Source organism: Salminus brasiliensis, chromosome 3, assembly GCF_030463535.1.
Source record: "Salminus brasiliensis chromosome 3, fSalBra1.hap2, whole genome shotgun sequence".
Classification (NCBI taxonomy): domain Eukaryota; kingdom Metazoa; phylum Chordata; class Actinopteri; order Characiformes; family Bryconidae; genus Salminus; species Salminus brasiliensis.
Genome location: NC_132880.1, coordinates 8,584,187 through 8,606,270, shown reverse-complemented (window position 1 = coordinate 8,606,270; position 22,084 = coordinate 8,584,187). Strand labels below are relative to the sequence as shown.

At 41.5% G+C, this 22,084-nt stretch overlaps 1 protein-coding gene across 3 annotated transcripts in view; it reads right to left on the bottom strand.

The window, feature by feature from the left end:
* Positions 1–22,084, bottom strand: part of atp9b (ATPase phospholipid transporting 9B) — a 64,933-nt gene that overhangs the window by 5,514 nt on the left and 37,335 nt on the right. For all 3 annotated transcript variants that reach the window (XM_072675365.1, XM_072675363.1, XM_072675364.1), the window contains 17 exons: positions 20,543–20,703; positions 19,524–19,666; positions 18,648–18,760; positions 13,390–13,644; positions 10,658–10,819; positions 9,683–9,775; positions 8,823–8,906; positions 8,470–8,640; positions 6,959–7,057; positions 6,765–6,854; positions 6,245–6,389; positions 5,844–5,908; positions 5,459–5,614; positions 3,809–3,873; positions 3,507–3,615; positions 2,830–2,887; positions 1,509–1,712 (listed from right to left, as the gene is read on the bottom strand). In XM_072675365.1, the coding sequence (XP_072531466.1) occupies positions 1,509–1,712; positions 2,830–2,887; positions 3,507–3,615; positions 3,809–3,873; positions 5,459–5,614; positions 5,844–5,908; positions 6,245–6,389; positions 6,765–6,854; positions 6,959–7,057; positions 8,470–8,640; positions 8,823–8,906; positions 9,683–9,775; positions 10,658–10,819; positions 13,390–13,644; positions 18,648–18,760; positions 19,524–19,666; positions 20,543–20,703 (2,173 nt within the window). The remainder of the gene's footprint in view (positions 1–1,508; positions 1,713–2,829; positions 2,888–3,506; positions 3,616–3,808; positions 3,874–5,458; positions 5,615–5,843; positions 5,909–6,244; positions 6,390–6,764; positions 6,855–6,958; positions 7,058–8,469; positions 8,641–8,822; positions 8,907–9,682; positions 9,776–10,657; positions 10,820–13,389; positions 13,645–18,647; positions 18,761–19,523; positions 19,667–20,542; positions 20,704–22,084) is intronic.

Here is a 22,084-nt window from a genome sequence, read left to right as displayed (position 1 = left end):
ACAGACCAGAATCTCAAAGAAATGTTTGCAACATCTTGTGGAATCCATGTCTCAAAAAACTGAGACTATTTTGATCCTAGCCAGCTAATACAGTAGTGTTCCTAAATCAAGTGCTTGGCGACTGTACATATATTTATATATTTTTGTAGACATACAGTTGAAACCAGAAGTTGACATACTCTACATAAAAAGACACTTATGAATTTCTTCCTCACTGTTTGACATGAATTTAGAACTTTTCCCATTTTAGGTCAATTAGGATTCCCAAAATTATTTCCATTTGCTAAATGCCAGAATAATGAGAGAGGGATTTTTTAAGGCAATTTATTACTTTTACATTTACATACATTTCATTAGTATTTGGTACCATTGCCCTTAAACTTTGGATATCCTTCCACAAGCTTCCCAGAATAGTTGGCAGGAATTTCGGCCCATTTCACCCGACAGAACTGGTGTAATTGAGCCATGTTTGTAGGCCGCCTTGCTCGTACAAGCCTTTTCAGCTTTGCCCATTAATTTCCACATGATGTTCTTTCCACATGATGGCTCTATTTTGTGAAGTGCACCAGTCCTTCCTGCAGCAAAACAACCCCACAACATGATGCTGCCACCCCCGTGTTTCACAGTTGGGATGGTGTTCTCAGGCTTGCAAGCTTCCCCCTTTTTCCTCCAAACGTAACGTTGGTCATTATGGCCATAGTTCAATTTTAGTTTCGGCAGACCACAGGACATGTCTCCAACAATGAAGGTCTTTGTCCCTGTGTGCATTTGCAAACATTAATCAGGCTTTTTATGTTTCTTTTGGAGTAATGGCTTCTTCCTGGCAGAGTGGCCTTTCAGCCCATGTCGATACAGTACACGTTTCACTGTGGATAATGACACACTCTTACCAGCTTCAGCCAGCATCTTCACAAGGTCTTTGGCCAGACTTGCTGATTTCTTTCGACTTTCCCATGATGTTACACAAACAAGCTGTGTGTTCCAGGTGTGCCTTAAAATACATCCTCAGGTGTGTCTCTAATTAACTCAAATGTTGCCAATAAACCTATCAGAAGCTTCCAAAGACATGACATCATCATCATCATCATCATATGGGCTGTCCCAAATTGTTAAAAGGCATAGGAATCTTAGTGTATTTAAACTTTTGACTTCAAAGAAATAAAAATTGCCTTTAAAAATGTCCTCTAATTACTCTGGCATTTATCAAATAGAAATTATTTTGAACTGACCTAAAATGGGAAAAGTTTATTCTAAATTCAAGCAAAAAAATGCATGTGTCTTTTTATATAGTGCATGTAAACTTCTGGTTTCAACTGTACATAGGGGAAAACTGTCTGGGGAACGATCTGTCTTAAAAGCTACCCTTGCTTTATTAAAATTATTATATTATTATTACCACTGTTATTTACTAAACACTCTTTAAAATGACACCTACATTGATATGACAAACAACAGTCCCTCAAATTTGAGTGGCAGCAAAAAGAGGGATGAGAAGCAGCCATTCTTACCAAAGTACTCATTAAGGAAGGCCAGCGAGGCGAGGTAGCAGCCAAGGCTGAAGAACTCTGCCACCACCATGAGCCAGTGCCAGGTACGCACAGTCAGTGCCACCATCAGCAGCTCGGTAAGAATCAGGGCCGTGAAGGAGATGGCCACCACGTGCACAAACTCCTGATCAAAGAGCACCAGAGCTCCATACATCAGGATGCCCCCTGGTGGACACACACGGAAAGTGTTAGACAGATCACCAGGTAGAACCTGATTCCAAACTGTGCATTATTAATAATTACCTGTTTAAAAATGCAGTCTATCATTTCACACAAGGGTTTTTACTCATTAAACAGACTGTTTTTTAATGCTCATACAGTTTTCCCGCACCCAACAGCGAGCAAGTATTCGATTCATTGGGGTCTACCGCAAATTTGCACGCTGGACAACATCCGTGCCCCAGTTGCGCTTCAACTGCTGACCCGTGTGCTCGCTCACTCAATCCTTTTGCCTACTGTATCAGTCTCCGTTTTCATTTTAATCATAACCGCTGCCCGAGCTCTGTCTAATGGCCTCTGACTGATCGCATAATTGCTCCTCTTCATACAGAGGAGGCCCGGGACATTCCTCAGAGTTAACCGCTGGATTAAATGAGGCCGTCGCTCGGATTTCCCCTGCTGCCGCTTTTCTCTGCATATTGAGGTTTAATTAAAAAGCAGGAGCTGTCGGGATGTCACGCTCGGACAGGGACACTGATCTTTCCCGCCTGCTGTACGGCCAGGCGGCAGCAGCAGCTGTATCCGTTTACGCGGCAACAACAACAAAAAAAAGAGCCGGGTGCCGTGCGAGAGCTGGCTTCCGGCCTAGGTTTCACCAGTCTTCAACAGACCGCGGTTTTCATTTTGGGGACATGTATATTCAAAATCACATTCAACTTATAGCCCCTTTTTTGGGCATTTATAAGGGCCTTAGGCTGGAGAGAGCTATGTGCACAGGAAAGGGAATGTTATATGGCAGTGAAAAATTAAGGGGTTAAAGACTGACGATATGTCAGGAATGATAGGGTTGCTCTTCACGCTCCCTGCAGGCAGTTATCCATGCAGAGGCTGTAGTATGTAGATTAGCTGAGCTGCCTACATGTCCACAATACCCATAATAAAATTGCACCTCAGCAGAATTGCATGAACGGCTACAGTTCAGAAATTATGCAACAATTCAAAAAGGAATTTAAATTACAATTATAAAACTAATAATAATAATAATAATAATAATAATAATAAAAAGCAGATTACATATCATTTGTATCAACACCATCCAAACCACTTAAAATCCATTTCTTACCTTGATATACACTTATCAGGACCCAGATAAGAAAGGTTTTAAATGATAACGACCGCCCCTACAGTAGGAGAGAAAAAGAGGGGGAATGTCAGAATCACTGACATGTACCAAACAGAGCACACAAGTCTAATGGAAAAGCCTGAAAATTTGAACATTTGTAGCTATAATTAAAAGAAAGCTAACATCCACTAAAAACAGCACTCAGCCATAACATTAAAACCACCTGCCTAATCTTCTAAAGTCTAAAGGTTCCCCCTTCTACCAGCAAAACAGATCTTACCCCATCCAGGGCATGGACTCCACAAGGTTTCTGAAGGGCTCCTGTGGTACCTTGTACTATGATCTAAGCAACAGATCCTTTTAGCTCTGCCCAGATGTACTAGCCTTCCCTTCTTATGTGCATGAATGAGCCTTGGGTGTCCATGGCCCTGTCTCAGGTACACAGGTTTCTGTCCTTGCAGGACGTTTGGTAGGTACTGAACACAGCATGACAGAAACACCCCACAAGACCTGCCTGATATCTTGGAGATGCTCTGATCCAGTCATCTAGCGATCATGATATGGCTCTCATCAGAGTAACTCCGATCCTTGCATCACGTCAACTGTAAGTACTGCCTAATATGCATGTCCCACTCAGTGCTTTTAATGTTACGGCTGATCAGTGATTGTGGCATTACCTTGGTGAGATCCTTATAAAGCTCTGGGTACAGCAAAGCCATCTCCGGCTTCACGTCTTGGTCCAGCACCAGTGAGAACACCGGGAACATGGTGTAGATTGTAGCATAACTGTAAACACAAGGACAATTCCATTAACACTAGCTACAAAACAAGCTTAAATCTCAGTCTGTGTCAGATCTATTTAAATGACAGGGACAGGAGCTGTGAGACGTTAATGCTACACTGTGTGTAAGCATTCACACGCTCATCCAAAGAAAAAAAAAAAAAACAGTGTTAGGAATCAGTGTTAGAAATGACATACCCCACCATGAGGAAGCCCTGGTACAAAGGAACTGATGCAAAGTAGAAAATGGAGGAAAATACAGCCTGAGGGAGGAAAAAGGAGCAAGACACAGAATCAGCATTCAGCTCAGCTCTCTCAAGCCCTACTGTGAACTGTTCTCTGTTTCAAGCTGCTCAAGACAGATCAAAGTTACTACCTTGTTTCTCCTGTTACTCCTTAACAGCAAACAACTTAGCATCGTTAGTAAGATGCAAATATGAGCCTCAGCCACAGATTTTATACCCTGACATTTTCAGTTTTTAATGTATTAATAAGATTTACATGTGTTTTGATGGAGCCGTAGATGATTTTCAAAAATGTTAAATGTTAAATATAACCTCAGTATTATAGTAAAAAGCAATTAAAGTAAAATTAATGTCCAGAATGTCTCGTACACTATATGGACAAAAGTAGCGGGACACCAACACATTGCACCTACAGAAGCAATGTAGGTTGCCCTAATATGGAGGTGGTTCCCCTGTGCAGCTCTAACAGCAGTAGGTTGCTGTAGTGGAGCTCTGCAGTTATTGAGGCAGCAGCGTTGGAGAGAGTTGGAGAGGTTTCTGCACTATGCACTGAGCTCAGCACTCTGCCCTGACCCCGCTCTGCAACTTTACGTGGTTTGCCATATCATGGCTGAGTTGCTGCAGTTCCTAAACACTTTCACTTTTCAATAATACCACTCACAGTTGATGGTGGAAGATCTAGGAGGGAGGAAATTTCACCAGCTGACTTCTTGTTGCAGCGGTGGCTCCTATTACAGAACCACGCTGGAATTCAGCAACTGCATGGCTAGGAGCTTGATTTTATTCACCTGTGGCAATAGTAATGACCAAGAATTGTGTCCCAATACTTTTGTCCATATGGTGTATACTGTTTATTTACTGATTTATTTTTTATTCCAGTTAGTCTCCCAAGTACTTATGCAAATATATGCAAATATGTAACTATTTAGTAAATAATCATTTCTGGTGAGTTGTTAAACTTTTAAAATATTGTGTAAAAGTTTATATTTAATATAAAAGAACAAATACTATACTAATTTTAACCTATTATAAGCATTTTCAGAACTTTGGAACGGTGTCGTAATGTTAAAGGTTTCGTGCGGTCTCAAAGAAACAGTTCAGTGCAAAATCAAATGAACAAGATAGATAATTGACCCGAGAAGCAACTGATCAGCCAAGGTGCGTTTGGTATCTGATGTGCGATTCTTTAGCTTACCACAGAACATGCTAGGCTAACACAGCTAACGCTAGACTGTCACCAGTGTTGTCTAAGTAAATATATGCCCATAACTTACTAAATGCATACTAATGCCCATAATTTACTAAAACAGAATGGACAGGCCATATTTACACATTTTAACTAATACTGAAATGAGTACTCCAAATGGCTGCACTGCCAGTTATGGAAAGTAATTTTTAGTTTTTCATAGAATAAAAAAAATGAAGATCTAAATGCTTTTAAGTGAAATTGGTGACAGCCTAAGTGCAGTGTTGTTTAGCCAAGGTAGCTTAGGCTCTCCTGTCCTACACCAAAGAAGCACAAGTCTCCTAGCTGAATGCATCCCCTTCATGCTTATCCCTTTAAGCTGTCCATCAATGTGTCTGAGGTATGTGTGAGTCTTACCTGCATGGTGGAGATGATCATACCACGATGCATGACAAACTGGCCGAGAGCCGCAGAACGTTTGTAGCTGTTTCGGCCGTGGACCACTAGCAGCCTGCCAATGTGTTTAAACTGCGTAATGGAGAAATCTGCAGCCAGAGAGGCCTGCTTGCCCTCCTACAACAGGTGATAAAGCATAAGAACTGAGATGCTACAGTAATTCTCAGTATGAGTTACACATTTAATACACCACAATTACAAAAGTATTTGGACAACTGTCCATGCATTGTTTCCTCTGAAATGAAATCAGTGATATATTGATAAGAGTTGATCCTGCAACTGTCTCTTTAGAATGCTTTCTACTAAAGTTTGGAGCATATGTGAACATTATTTATAATTATGCTACCTTTCCTTCAATGCCAATTCCACAGTCTGCAGCCTGAATCATACTGACATCATTGCCTCCATCACCTGAACAAAAAGAGAGGAAAAAGCCCTGATAAAAACAACTACAACTAAAGAATTTATAAAGCATGTGTTTATGAACCCTTTATAAGCAACTTGGTTTTTTTTTAATGATCATAGGCAGCTTGATCTTTTCGGCTCTATGCTTCACAGTCCTTATGCAAAGACTCACCCACAGTGTTGCAAATAAAAAAAAAAAAAGAAAAGAACAGGGCAAACATTGAAGACACTGAACCATTAATTTCCTTGTACTCAACAGAAGACTCCCAGCGTTCTCTGCTTGCCACCTAGCGGACAGCAGTGCTAATGCATGAGAATAAGCAGAAGAGAGAGAGAGCTGACCGATAGCGCATGTCCTGTTGGCTGTGTGCTGCTGGAGCAGTTTAACGATCTGGGCCTTCTGGGTGGGAGAACAGCGGCAGCATACCACGGCCGGACACTGGCATGCCAGCTCCACAAACTCATGCTCATAGTAACGCAGACAAACCTGAAAAACAAAAACACCAACATAACACAAGGGTTGAATTAAGTGGCTTTTCTTTTACTACCCTCTTAACCCTTTGTTAAGGATTTAATGCAATGGTCAAAAAAAGGACTTACAAGAGCATAGGTCAAGATGTAAGAAATACTGCCTCTAGAGGATAAGTCAGTGAATACAACAACACTGGAACAATTGTTCTTGGTCTTCTGTCATTGCCTAATAATGCTATACATGCACTCTACAGATTTTCTCTGGTATAACAGTGGAATTTTACCTCTGCGATAGCTGCTCTGAGAACTATAGTTCTTTGTAACAAGCTCCAAAGAGTTCATCAGTCACTACCAGTGTTAGTGTTTTTCATACAAATTTGTACTGGCCTACCTCCAGGGAGTCTCCCGAGATGACCAGAGCACAATCATGTTTCCTTCGGAATGCATTCAGCTCCAGATGAGCCTCACCACGATTAGACACCTATGGGCAATAGCACACAAACCAAGCACATATTGACACTTCAATAAAACCTTCTGAACACTGCACTGGAGTTGCAAACCATTAATGGTCAAAGCTGCACCAACCGGTCTGAAAACATGTATATCTTGGCTTCTGGACACCAGGTGGGAGCTTTTGGCTATGCACGTAGCCGTCTCCAGCTTGTCTCCTGTCAGCATCCAGATCTGAAATATAATGAGTATCCAAAGTTAGAGAATACTGTAAAAAAAAAAAAGACAGTACTGACAACAGACGAAGCAGCTTTGATATTTCTCAGAACCCAGCTGGACCCAAATATTAAATGTTATTTAATGGGTTTAGACAGCATTAATGTCAATTACTTGTCCAGCTTTTCAGGTTCTCAGGTTCCTGAGAGTCCACCTCTGATGGCCTACAATCATCATGCTTTATTTTTTCGACCTACTATTCTTTTTCCACTAATTTTAAACCTTAAACCATTTTAATCTGGCATAGTAACATTGCTGAGCAAAAATTTAATTAAACAAAGCAAAACATCAAGTCCAGACAACATCTTGCATCTTTGCAACATTTTGTCAGGCTCAAAATATCACAATCATTTTAAAGCTACATTTAGGTTTTGCTAAAATGTTGGGGCCCAATTAGCAGGGACCCCAAAACTGTGTTTTCTATCTAAATATGTTTATTCCTCTCTTGTAGACACTCAATTTACATGTACAAAGCATGATGCACCACTAGCATTCCATTAACCAACAAACAACCCATATCCACCTCTGACAGGTGAAGTAATGAAGTGACATTGGGAGCTACATAGGCAGCACGTCAACAGTCAGTTCTTGAAGGTGATGTGTGTTAAAAGCAGGAGAAACGGACAAGCATAAAAATCTGAGCCACTTTAATAAGGGCCAAGTTGTGATGGTTAGACAACTGGGTCATTGATGAGATCAATGGACGCCCCACCGCACAACTTCTAGGACTTAAAGGAACTGCTGGTAATGTCTTGGTGGAGGTCTTGTGGAGTCCTAGCCTTGAATGTTCAGATCGGTTGTGGTGGCACAAGGTGGACCTACTCAATATTCGGCAGGTAGTGTGAATGTTATGGCTGATCAGTGTATTTTGCCATAGCTCTCCCTTTTCAATGCAAACTATGAGGGGCTAATCTTTGGTAGTACTTGTGTTAGTGGTACTTATACCAGTCACAGGGTGATGTGTCTGGTTTCTGCCACGCAGTTTTAACCAAACTTTTTATTAATTACTGTCTGATTCCATTCCAGTTAGAGAAACTTACTAAGCAAAACCTAACTAGCCAGCTAAAGCTAAATCAACCAGCACAACCAAAAGCTAGAAAAGCTAGCAAGCTAGCTAACCTGTCTCTCGCCCATCCATCCATGTGTCTGTAATGCAGTTTCTATGTTCATACATGCAACTGGTCTTGTTAGCAATAGGTGGGTTTGTTCTCTGGCTGCACCAAAGTAAATCTTACCTTTGGTCAACCAGCAATGTCAGCTGTGTTAATTAGAACATCAGGATCATGACAAGACAGTTCTCAGATAGGACTGATTAGTGTTTTTTTTTTTATTGAGTAAAATGTTTAGCAATTGAGTGCAAGTGGCTGAACCTTAATGCCGGCGTTGCGGAGAAGCTCCAAGGTGGGCCTGACATCAGCCTGCAACTGATCCTCTACTCCGGTCAGGCAAAGAAGCTCCATCTCCCTCTCCAGACTCTCAACCACCGCTGCCACCTTCAGGGCACGATCATGTAGGCTCAGCTTAGCCTGGTTATAACGGTTCTAAAGAGACCAGAGAGAGCGAGAGAGAGAGTGAATGTTACATTTGGGAGTGAATCACAATTTGGTTATTTATACAGCAAAGCTTTGATAACCCCTTATAGTGAGACATATGGGCTTAACTACTGTACATTCCTTAGTAACTACTATCATATTAGGCTAATATGCAGCAGGTGCATCTGTACCTCAAAGTCCTGGTACTGCTCTTCTGACAGAGACTTCTTAGCCACCACCAACGTGCGAAGTCCCTCTCTGGCCATGTTTCCACACTAGAGGAAACATAACACTGCACATAAGACTTACAGTATTATGAGGACTGTAGGCCAGAAACAGAAGTGTGATAGTTTATTGCTGGACAAAGTAAATATGAGAATGTCAAATGTTTTCCCCACCCTAACGATGACCTTAAGTGGCATACATCTCAATGTCACAGGCATATAAATATGCGGACGCCTACTTCTTTGGCTCGCACACACAGAGAATCAATGGTAAAAAATAAATAAATAAATAACACAGCCTTGAGCTAATTTCAGATTGCCCAGCTAAAAAGAAGTGGGGCGGCGGTTTAGTTTTGATATGAAAACCCAATAGGTTGCCGCTGACGCGCTGATTGCTTATTGACAAGTGCAGGCACACCCCCAAATCATTATCACCACAGTCCGGATTATGACATGCCGCCCTGTACTGCCTCCCAGGAGCACTCCCTCTATTTAGGGCACTCATTAATTAATAAGCGTCACCTCCGGTGCACATTGACTGCATATTGCCAATAGCATTATGAACATCAGAATGGGAAATGTAACAGCAAGGCTGGCTTTTTGATTGATGCTACTGGGTGTGTGCATTGTCCTTGATGATGATGCACAAAGGCAGAAGGTTTTGTTTGACTCATTCATTCTACTGCTATTAATGGATACATATTTATGAAATGGTTCTGCGGTCTAGTCAAAACTGGCTTGGTCACATTTACTGCATTGAGTTTAGCATCGTTTTATGGCCTCCGGGAGACTGCTGAACTGAACAGTCAACACTGAACAGTCTTTACCTCCTCCTCCAGCCAGTCGTTGTACTGAACTATGCTGGCCATGGCGACGTCGGCTCCTTTCATGTAAAATGTGATCTCACCAGTGGCCTCATCCTGCCAAAAAAAAAAAAATGTAAAAAGCTTTTTAATACCATTTTATGTATATATTTTCAATAAAATCAATTTAGACAATCTACACAATACCGCCATACAGGTGCTTTAATGACATTTCAGTCTAAACCCATAGGCATTAATATGGAGTTGCTGTGGTTCCTAAACACTTCCACTGTTCAATAACACCACTCACAGCTGGTCCACAGTGCAATATCTAGGAGTGAAGAAATTTCTCCAACAGACTTCTTATTGCAATGGTGGCATCCTATCACAGAACCACTCTGGACTAATGTGGCAGACTAAGGCAGACTGCATAGCTAGGTGCCTGATTTTATAAACCCGTGACAATGGAACTGAATAAAACACCTCAATTCAATTAAGTATTGGTGTGTCCCAATACTTTTGCCCATATAGTGTAGATACAGTGAACCGCCCGTAGAGCTCCAGAGTGTTGGTGCACTGTTCTACTGTGCAGCGACACCTTCACAAAGCTTCAAGCTGAAAACATTTCCTACGTCCTCACCATAAAATTCTGCATTCAGTGTTCAGGAACATCTAAACAAGCCTGATACATTTGGGAAACAAGTCCTCCAGACAAAGTTAAAAAGGAACTTGGAATGGCAGCAATGACCAAAGTTTTTGCAGAGGAAAGAACATATTTCAAGCTGTTAGGTGAAGGGGTGGATTGGTCATGCATTAGGCTTGTATTGCAGCCAATGGCACATGGAACATTTTAAGCATAGCACCACATCATCAGTGTTTCCTGCATTACTTAATACATTAGCAACCCTGGTAACACATTTATGCAGATTCTGTGCTGACGGCAGAGTTAGATTGTAGATTACACAGATGTAAATGTAAACTGCATAGGACACTGCATACCCTGACAATGATACCCATGCGCTTGCTCTCGGAGGTGAAGGGGAAGATCTGAAGGATGCAGAAGGTCAGGATCTGGCCTGCGGGAGTTTTCAGCTGCAGTGAGGTCAGGTCTCTGTTCACCAGGGTCAGCCCCACACTCTCTGTCCAGCGTACCAGCGCCACCTGCACAACACATAACCAGGCTCTGTGTGAGGGACTGTGGGTAAGTGTGCTATGATGTAATGCAACACTGGATATATTGCTCAATATATCCAATGTATCCATTTAAAATCTTTAACCCTTTAAGTACTGACACAACTGCAGCCTATACTTTAGACAGCAGACAACCCATTGGTCCTTAGCAACATTTCTGCAGTAGGCTAGGTGATGGGATCTTGACAAAATTATTGGGACACCTGCTCATTCATTGTTTCTTCTGAAATCAAGGGTATTAAAAAAGAGTTTATCCTGCTGGAGTTGGAGTAACTGTCTCTACTGTCCAGGGAAAAAGGCGTCCCACTAGATTTTAGAGCATTGCTGTGAAGATTTGATTGCATTCAGCAACAAAAGCATTAGTGAGGTCAGAATGTTGGTTAATCACCACCCCACCTCATCACAGACTTATTGGATGGAGCACCAACCATCATTCTAGAGAACACAGTTCCACTGCTCCACAGCTCAATGCTGGGGGCCTTTATACGCCTCTAGCCCACACCAGGCATTAGGCATGGTGACAAAAGGAGAGAGTCTTATTTTATTGTCAGTACTTCTCAACAGGGACAGAAGAGCTGTGTGTATGTACATGTATACACCTGTGTCAGCAATAGGTGCAACTTAAAGTAGCTAAATGCATTCATTAAGGATGTCCACAAACATTTGGACATCAATGAAATCCATATTCGGTTAAATGTCTTTTCTAAATTTGAAACCACCCACCACAGTAAACTGAAAAACACAGCACGCCAGCACTCATGAGATCAACCCTTCGACCAAATCGCTCAGCCTGAGTGTTTGTAACTGTGCAGGAGAAGAGGCCTTGGGCTCTTTGAGGACAGGGATACTGACAAGGCCGTAGATGAAAGGCATGCGTTTGCACACACAGGCAGAGGACTCTGAGCTCCGAACTAAACACCGAGCACTAGTCTCCCTGAGAAAATTAAATATTGATCACTCTGCGAGAGGAGACAATGGAGGAGATAAGGCATGAGCATTAAAGGAAATAAATAAATAGACATATCAAGTAAGACGACAGGACAGGCAATTCTACCTGAACAGATGGACAGTTTTTTCCTCCTTATCTTTCGCGACCCTTATAAGACATCTATGTGTACAGAAAGCTGAAGATGAATTTAGCAGTAAGTGTAAAATAAAAGCACACTTGAACACATTTTTGGAACAAAATAGCTCAAAATAGCACAAAATGATCAGCCATAGCATTTCAAAGAAACTGATTTTCTGTCAATTATTAACATATTGTAGTTTGTCTCATTTATTGCAGTGTCCAGCTTCAAGAACCATCTGAAATGTCCAATATTCCCATTGTAGATATCCTCGCTACTGTGTGAAATATGACCAGACATTCCTGCATCTCTGCTATTTAATGACTCTTACAAGCACTGAACTCACAGTAACACTAAACCATAAATACTCGCTAAATATCTCAACAGAAAACTTCCTCATGTGTGACCTATTCATGCCCTGATATTTATTACTCCTCTCAGATTTCTCTAATAACACAATGTCTATATTAACATTCAATGGGGTAGTAAATTCTAGACTAGTGTGCTCATAAATGCCAAACCGTCCGCCATATAGGATTACACATTCAGAAGACTGCATTAGCGTAGCTTATTATTTAGGATCAAGCAGCAATCTGTTCTGGCAGGCCATGCGGTCCAGCATTCAGACAGAACGAAAAAGGATAAAGAGCAAGAGTTCAAAATTAAAGGATTACGGAGTATGGACAGTCAATTCTCCAAGGGGTAATGTATCAGGATTCTCAAGAGTGAATCATGGCGAATACACCTTGATATACCTCCTCAACCATTCAGAGAAACTATTTCTCATGCTTAGCTTACTGCAGAAAAATTCTGCTTAAAGTGCAATGCAATTAATCCCTTTCCCCCACTTAAAATGTTCGATTTTCACCTTCTAGCAAGATTTCAAATTCAAGGACTTTCCATGAACCAAAAAAACATGTACCATGTTCCTTTCATGTACCAAAAACCAAAAAAATTCCAGGACCAATTTGTTTCAACAAATTCCACGTAATTTGTTTACAGGATTGTTTAGTCCACGCTAGTAGCTGAAAGACTGTCCAGACTAGCTAGTTAACTACATAATGCATATTCATGATACCACGGCCTAAACTGTGCATGGTCATATGAAATATGGGCAGTGATTGGTCATGTGAAAAATTATGCTAGTCTAAAAGTTTGTGTTTAATATTATTATATAAAATGATAACAGGAACTAATTACCACATTTTCCATGACCTCTTCCAATTTTGGTATTTTTCAAGGACTATTCATTACTGGATTTTAGCATGCTGTTTTTCCATGACTTTCCAGGTTTTCCAGGACCCATACAAACCCTGCAGAGGTGTGTCCACACAGGTACGAAAACATCAAATATGCATCCAAGTAAGGTTAAAAAAAAAAATGGTGTGGTGTCCACAGCTCTGAAAACATCAGATCAGACTTAAATACAGCAAGTCAAACTAGGAACTAATGTGTTTTATTCAGCACACTAACCTCATCAGGGCTGGAGGCCTGGTAAGTTCGGTTGTCATCACTGAAGTCCTGGTCAGCCTCTGTGCTCTCAGGCTCGGTGCTGGCACCGTTGGTTCGGGACTCGTACACTGGCGTGACGTTGTGGCAGAGGGCGATGGCCTTCACAGCCTCGTGAATACGGCTGCTCACACTCTTGCGCACCTTGGGAGCGGATGGTGGTGGCTTCCGAGACGGCGTGGAGCTGGCACTGTTGCCATTGGACGGAGCTGAGGTGGTCTAGACAAAAAATATATGTACACACATAAAAACAGAAACATGAAAGCAGGTAAAAGCATTGGGTTCTGATACAGCTGAGATCCTGGGAATGGAACTGCCTGGTCAAAACATTTACACGATTTTTGTCTTCCCGCTAATAAAGCCAATCAGCCCAAACGTGTTTGGTGTACAAAGTTTGCCTCTTTGCTTTAGCATTGGAGCTACAAGTAATGGTAGCTTATACCCCATCAATTACAACTGTGCAAACTGCATGCCCGCATGCCTAAGTCATCACACACTAGCTCCAGTGCTAAAGTAAAGAGGCAGACTTTGCACACCAAACATGCTTTGGCTGACTGGCTGCATTTGGGGAAGAGAGAAATTTGCTAGGACAGAATATTCCCATAAAAGGCAAATCTATAAACATAACCATCCTGATGAAAATACAAGCCACCCTGAAGCCAGAATTTGGATGTACCTGTATTCACTTAGGCAAGACAGTCAGAGATTACTTAAATGAGCTCTCCAGGTAGTAATGACACAATAGTCTCTACAGTAATAGTTCTCAAGCCTGGTCCAGGACCTTTTATTACTTAGCCTGCTCAAAACACACCTGATACAGCCAATCAGCTCATTAACGAGCCAATTCTGAGCTTGAGTTAGTGAAGTAGAGCAGAAAACCACCAAAATGTGCAAGAGCAAAACCAATGGTCATATAATTTATCTAAGTAATGCATTCTGGGAACTGTAATGAGAGATCACTGATGGGCAAAAACACAAAATGGATGCAAAATAGTGAATTCTGTCAAATAAGGGCGAAGGATGCAATTCTTTTTTACCACATTTTCTTCCCAATTCAGCTGAGAAAATTAACCCACTCACCAGGACCCCCCCCATCACTTCCAGTGCTCCAGACACTAGGAGAGTGAGGACAAGCACATGCTTCCTCTGACACATGAGGTCAGCCACCACCTTTTTTCAGACTGCTGCCAATGCAGCATCACAGGGCTTGGAGGAAGGCGCTGGATCCACAAGTCCAAAGTTCCTTTCAATTATCCAATATTTCCTAATACTAATTCCAATAAATCCCCAACGTTCCCAGAATTTCCATGGAAAGTTTACATTTTGAAATATTTCCCAGAGCTAAAAATTCTATGGAAAGTAATTTATCAGAATTTTTCCACCCCTTTGCAACCCTGTTATTTTTTTTGGTTCATACAAACATCTCTTTTATAAAAATGGTTCTTCCATGGCATCATTCAAAGCACATTTTGAAGCAAAAAAAATAAAATAAAAAATAATAAAAAATAATAATCTAGTGCTTGGGCCCCTGGTAATTGCCACTTGTGATGTAATTTGAAGACTCTCACAGTGGGTACGACAGGCCATAGAAATCAATGTGTTTCACAATTCTAGCAATCAATAACAATCAATACAGAAATTAGCCATTCGTTAAAAAGCTACAGAAGAAAACGAGAAAAGGAAACCAATATCCAAACCTAACGTATGTTTGTAAAGTCATTCCTTTATCAACCACCTAATGTCATCAAGCAAACCTTCACAAGTTCTCTCAAAACCGACCGTGTAGTCTAATAGAGAAAGAAAGAAGATACATCATTCATCTTTCTACTGTCATAACTGTCCACGAGGGCCGCAACATCTCCAGCTGCCACGCGTGCTGCGTTTGTACTCGTGTGAATGTGTGTGGGTGAGTGTATGAGTGGGGGGTGTGAGCATACGCTTGACGAGGGGCGGCTTTGCTCCACTGGAGCGGGTGATTTCTCCCGATTAGCCTCCCTTTCCTGAGAGAGCTCCGTGGAGGAGCAGAGATGACAGGCTTCAAACAGCCTCAACTCCACTACATGCATACATACAGGTACAGAACTACTGCTTTCCCTGCTTCCCTGCAGCACATGAACTTCAACTGGCCACCTTTAATGAGTCCCATAGATTTCATTCTTCAATGTGACCAAGAAGCGTCTACTTTGACAGGGAAGGGGACGTTTCACTAACACACAAAACAATCAACCAGAAGTCCTCAGGTTTTGATTGTTAAAACAAAAAGCTACAACATCTGCAAACAACGGCTACAGCAAAAACACACCAACATGAAACAATCCATTCACCACCCAAGAATCTGATGAAAATCTGTCTTTACATGGATGCTACAAGTAGTCCGGTTCAAAATGATGCACATGGGTGCCGTACCGCTTAGTTACCATGGCAACAAGCATCACGCGAGTCTAGTCATGGTAAAAGGAACAGCAGTGTGTTAGCTACCAGAATTTTTAGTTGGTGTATAAAAATTTATTTATTTATATAAATATATTTTTAATCGCTTTTAAAAAAAATGATGGACTCACTTCCATGATGGATTTACTTCTATCCAGATAAATATGTATGTATGTATATATATATATATATATATATATATATATATATATATATATATATATATATATGTGTGTGTCACATATTATATTGTGGCATAAAAATCAATGCGGCATATAGCTTGGCCACTGGGCCACTGAGCTTGAACCAGTAATGTTTGAACCATATTTCTGCGCTGTATTATGGCAAAGATATGCATCGAAACAGGATATTAATTTGAATTTCACAGACCCCATAGGGTAATAAATAATTTGGAATTGATTGCCATTTTTTTAATAATAACCTGTACACAACAATTATTAAACTACTGTCTCATTCCACATTTCAAGAATGTCAATGTGTTGATCAATAACTTGTTTTGTTTTTACATAAATATTTGAGTCAAACCTTAGAGACCCTAGAGAGATTTGAGCTCCACTTTTCAATTGTAGAAATTCTTGAGATGTATCTAATCTGTATGTCAACACTTTACAATTATTTTGTTGCAAGTTTAAAAATAAATTAATTAATTAATTTAAAAAGGTTGAAAAAGGAATGAACAGGTGGAGATAGGAATGGATTTCCTTTTACGCCTGTACTGGGTCAAAAGTATACCTGAAAAGAGCCTTAGCCCTGCCTTCTCCTAGAGCCAGCAATTTTAACACAATCACAGTAATTACAGCACTGAGCAGACAAAAGCGTGCTTATCAATAAACGACATTATGTTTATTGACGCCTGTCTAATTCAATTTCACCCGGATTTCATTACAGTCTCTCTGAAATACCCCCTGGGGGGAAATATAATGAGGAAATGATAGATTTCTGTGGCTGTTACCGTTCCAGTTAACCTGCCAGTCAGGTCGTCATTTCAGTAATAAAAGTTTATGCGTTGTGGCATAAAAATCAATGCAGTCTATAGCTTGGCCATTGAGCCACTGAGTAGCTGGAACAGAACACAACGACAGACAAATGTACATTCACCGAGCACTTTATTATAATACTAATACTGATTAGAGTCTCCTTTTGCTCTCAAAAGTGTCTCAATTCTTTGTGGCATGGATTCCACAAGAGGTCCATCAACATTCCCTTGAGATTCAGGTCCATATTGACAAAACTGCATACTTAATTCCTGCAGATTTCTCGTGCTGTGATTCTCCCGTTCACTCACATTCCACAGTGGCTCTATTAGATTCTGATCCAAAGAAGAGCGCTCACAGCATTCAAGCAATATCTGACTGCTATTAATGGCCCAGAGTGTGACAAGAATAAAAACAAACATTCCCATTACACCGCCTCCACCAGCCTAGACTGCTGACATAGGTCCATGACGGACTGTGACTGCAGACTGGGTCCATGAATTAATGCTGTTGGTACCAAATTCTGTACCCAATCATCTGTGTGCCTGAGCAGATATCAAGACTCCTCAAATCAGGCTAGATTTCTCCAGTCTTTACAGCTTTCTGTTCTTGGCTAACAGAAGTAGAACTCAACAAGGTTCTACTGTTGTAGCACTTTTGCATGGGCGCAACCCACATACTCAGCTCTGCTGCTCATCCCACACACGCATGTTCCTCACAAATGTGCCACCATTTAAAAGGGAAATTAACAGGCCTTCCAATGGTATAAGATTTATTGCCAAGAAGCATTGTTACAACATAGACAATCTATCAAACACAAATTTCCTTACTTTTTGTGCTTGACAATGTTGATATAAAAGGATTTAAAGTGGATATAATGGCACAGTGGATTTCAGTCACGCAGTTTTCTCCTTTTCAATTTTCTGAGAATTCAACCCTTCCACTAGGTGCTTGTTCAGTCTCTCGTCATTTCAAGACTGGGAATACTAAAACTCCCTATGCATGTTCCTATGCGTACCATCAGGCCCTTGAAACTGATCCAGAACGTGGTGGCACAGGTAGTCTTCAATGTTTCAAGGTTAAGCCATGTAACTTCTCTGCTGCATTCCCTTCGCTGGCTGCCTGCATCAGATTCAAAACCCTGACACTGGCCTACAAAGCCAAGAATGGACCAGCCCCTCTGTACTTGATGGCAATGGTCAAAAGCAGAGCTGTACCAAGAGCCCTTTGAGCTTCTAAATACAACTTTGCTTGACCCACCAACCTATAAAATGCACAGAAGACAAGCATCCATTCTTGGTCCTGGCACCTAAGTGGTGGAACGAACTTCTACTGGGTGTCCGAACAGTCGCTTACTGTCCTCAAAAGTACTAAATCAGGCAATGTGTGGTGTATGTTGAGTACTGTGCATATAAGTATCTACGACTCCTGCATTTGGCAGCATCCAGCTTGGACACTAGTCTATACAAACTAGCTAAGGGTATTTTCTGAGTAAATAGTGAAGCACTTTTGTGAGTCATTCTAGACAAGAGCTCTGCTAAATGCCTTAAATGTAAATGTACATTTAATATAGAAGAGTAGTAAGCTCTTTATAGTGGAACCCCCTTTCCTAGAGATGGTAGCTTTGGTATTTTCGAGTAGCTCTTCATTAGCAACAGTATTTCCTCACAACGATCAAGTTGTGAGGTAACAAAAGGTACATGGATCATTTAATTTCTCTTAATTAGAATAGGTTCTTCGATCAAGTAAGCATATCCAGTGCAGTAAGCATTCCCTGTGCAAAATGTTCTACCGTACCTGAGCGTAAGACTGTATGATATGGCTCTGAATCTCATCCATGGTATCCATCCCATATGATACAGTGCCAAGATGGAGCCTCTTAAACACCATCTCATTCTGGGTGAGGGTGCCTGGAGAGAGAAAAACCCCAATCACAACAGCAACCATGCAAAAGTCCAACAATAAACCCAGACGAAGATCGACGGTTAGATCAATTAATCTATGAAGCCCTCCCCCCATAGGCATTGTGTAGACCACGGTTCATACACTTCAACCAATTTCAAATTCAAGGACTTTCTATTATTTTTCAAGTATTAAAACACAAAAACTCCACAATTTTTTTTCTCGTGATTTGTTTAATGGGAATGTTTAGTCCACGCTAGTAGCTGAAAGACTGTCCAGACTATCTAGTTAACTACATAACTACATAATGCACGTTCATGATACCACGGCCAAAACTGTGCATGGTCATTTTCAAATACAGGTAGCGATTGGTCCTGTGAAAAATTATGCTACTCTAAAAGTTTGTGTTTTATATTATTATATAAATTGATGACTTTTTTCAATTTTGTTATTTTTCAAGGACTACTCAGTGCTGGATTTTAGCATGTTCATTTTCCATGACTTTCCATGTTTTCCAGGACCCGTACAAACCCTGGTAGACAGAGAATATTAGAAATTCTAAATTTTAAAAAGCAGACCAAAATTAGTTTATGTATGCCGTACGTTTTATTCTTTGACCATCCTTTACTGATAAATCTAAGACACTAGCCAAATAGCCAGAATCTGTTCTGAATACGTTGTGTTGTGTGCTTAAGTCATTGTTCAGTGGACTGTTTCCTGAATCAGTTGTTCATGCTTCTTCGCTCAATTCGGCCTCGTGGGCTCTGTTACCTGTCTTGTCAGTGAGCAGGTAGACCAGACGGCCCAGCTCTTCAGGGATAGTGCTGGTCCTCACCACGGTGCCAGGGATATTCTCATCCTTCATTATCATCCAGCCATATGCCGACTTTCCCATGTCCAGATTCACCCTCAGGCTAATCACAGACACACACAACCAGCAGCTAGAGAAACAAGGTCTACAATGTCCAGCATACAACCTGTAAGGCTTTCAAAAATAAAAGTTTAAAACTGGATCCAGTAAGCAAGACTGTTTCAGCTCAATTTTTATTTCGTTTTTCAATATTTAATGTCTTAAGAGACTAGGGAATTTGGTCTTACTAGAGCTATAAATCTGAGACCTAAATAATTGTTCCCGTTTTCTCCCAATCCGGTACTGCCAATTAACCCACTTGTTCAGGACTTTCCCTATATATGCTTCTGACACTAGGAGGGAAAGGATTCAACATGTCTCCTCCAAAATATGCGAAACCCACTCCACTGACTCTTTTCGAACTGCTGCCAATTGCAGAAAGTGCCAGGTGCCAGGTGCCCCCCCTTCACAAGCTAACAGACACCTGTGTTGGCCAACACCGCTTAAGAGTGATGACAGAGCGCCATCTACCCACCCGGAGAGAGCATGGTCAATTGTGCTCTCTTGCACTCTGGCCACTGATGGCAAAGAGGCATGGCTCAGGATTCGAAGTCACGGCCCACAGGCCATAGTGGTAGCGCACTGGACCGCAGAGCCACTCGGAACCCATAACGAATTTGAATTTCGGTATGACTCTGAACATGAATGGTGAATGGAGGAACTACTTTTTCTTCTTCTACTATATCCTTGAATCTTTTCTCCTGGCATCTTTCAGTGAAAATGATTATGATTTATTATAATATTATTATTATTATTATTATATTCCAGAATTAATGCAGCTGAATCATCATGACGCAGCAATACATTTCTATACCTCTAAGTTCAGTGGTACTGTAGTTATATTTGAGGCCATACAGGGATAATAATAACCATACCCTACCTGATAGGGATGATATAAGAGAATAGAACCACAAAGCGGAACAGGTTGCGGAACCAGGGCCCGATGAAGCCCTGCAGCGCCACCATAACGACAGACAGCACCACTTGGGCCAGGAACAGGGCCTTGGTCAGACGATTTAGCTCCAGGTCCAACAGGCCCACCTAAGAGTTAGGACGAGAGGGAGAGAAGGAGAAAAAGTTGAAGCTTTAAGATGAGCTGTTAGTAATGCAATTCAATAGAATGGCCATCTAAGAGCATTTTGACACTAGAGCTTTTTTTTCCAGTACAGCCTGGAAGCAGTCCAGTGCATCAATCTCTGGTCCTCCTGAAATAGGTGGTCTGGTGATCACTTCAAGCAGACTCTGGTGTAGAAGCTATGCGTTCCCGGTGGCACGTGTGGGGTTGTGTGATTGGTTCATTTTGTCACATGTCTGCTTTGACTTAGCCTTTACATAGCTACCAACCTTGTTATGCAGGTGAAATGTGATGAAATAGGGCATTTGAGCCATCGTTCGTATGGAATTCTTCTGTGAAAAAACGAACCAGTGATCATGAGCCCATTCACCAAACAAGCCCAGAATCGTGCCAGGGTTTAAAAACGCCCTAGTAGGCCATCATGCTCAAACTCTACTACCACACCGGACCCCAAGCACACAACGACAATTACATCACATAGCTAAATGCTCTGATCAATTTGATTAATTCCAATAAAAGTTTTTCCGGCCTAGGCATCACTACAATTAAGACGACGGGTCAGATGGGTCTCAGCAACCAGAACTTTTTAACACATCATAAGGAGAGGTTTTTGTCTTGTGGTACTCCAAAACACCTCAAATGCGTGAACAGAAATTCGAGCTGCACGTGAATTTTTATTTTTTTAATTTGATCAGATTTTCCACCTTGTTTTTCCCAATTTGAACTGCCATTTAACCAACCTGTACCTACCACCCCCCTTCTGACACATGTGCAGTCAAGCCTCTAATTTTTCCAACAACCAACACACCTGGAGGGAAGCGCTGCATACCCGGCCAGCACCGCACCGGCCAGCACCGCGCCGGCCAGCACTGCATCGCAGCGATGTTACTGCAAAGCTAGATTAAATATGGGCAGAGCTGAGTAACATTAGGGTGCACATGGTTTTCAGATCAGGCAAAAATAAGGAGGGCAGATAAGAAAAGAAGGTTTCATTCAACCATTTGGATGTTGCTCTCTTTTTGCTTTTCAATGTCGATCTCTTTGGATGGCCAGATGTTTTGTAAGGTGCCATGCCGCTTTGCCATCAGTGGCCGGAGTCTGAGAGAGCACAGTAGGCCACAGTGTGCCCCTTCCAGGTGGGTGGTGGAGAACCGGTGCTTTCCTCAGAGTGTGTCGGCTGCAGTTAGAAAAGAGACGGTGGCTAGCTTTGCATTTATGGCAGGAGACATGGGTTAAGTCCTTACCCTCCTAGTGTCGGAAGCATTGCTAGTGCAAGGGGGAGTTGAGTACAGGTGGGTTAACTGGGAGTATCAAATTGGGAGAAAAAAGGAGAAAAATGTGACAAAC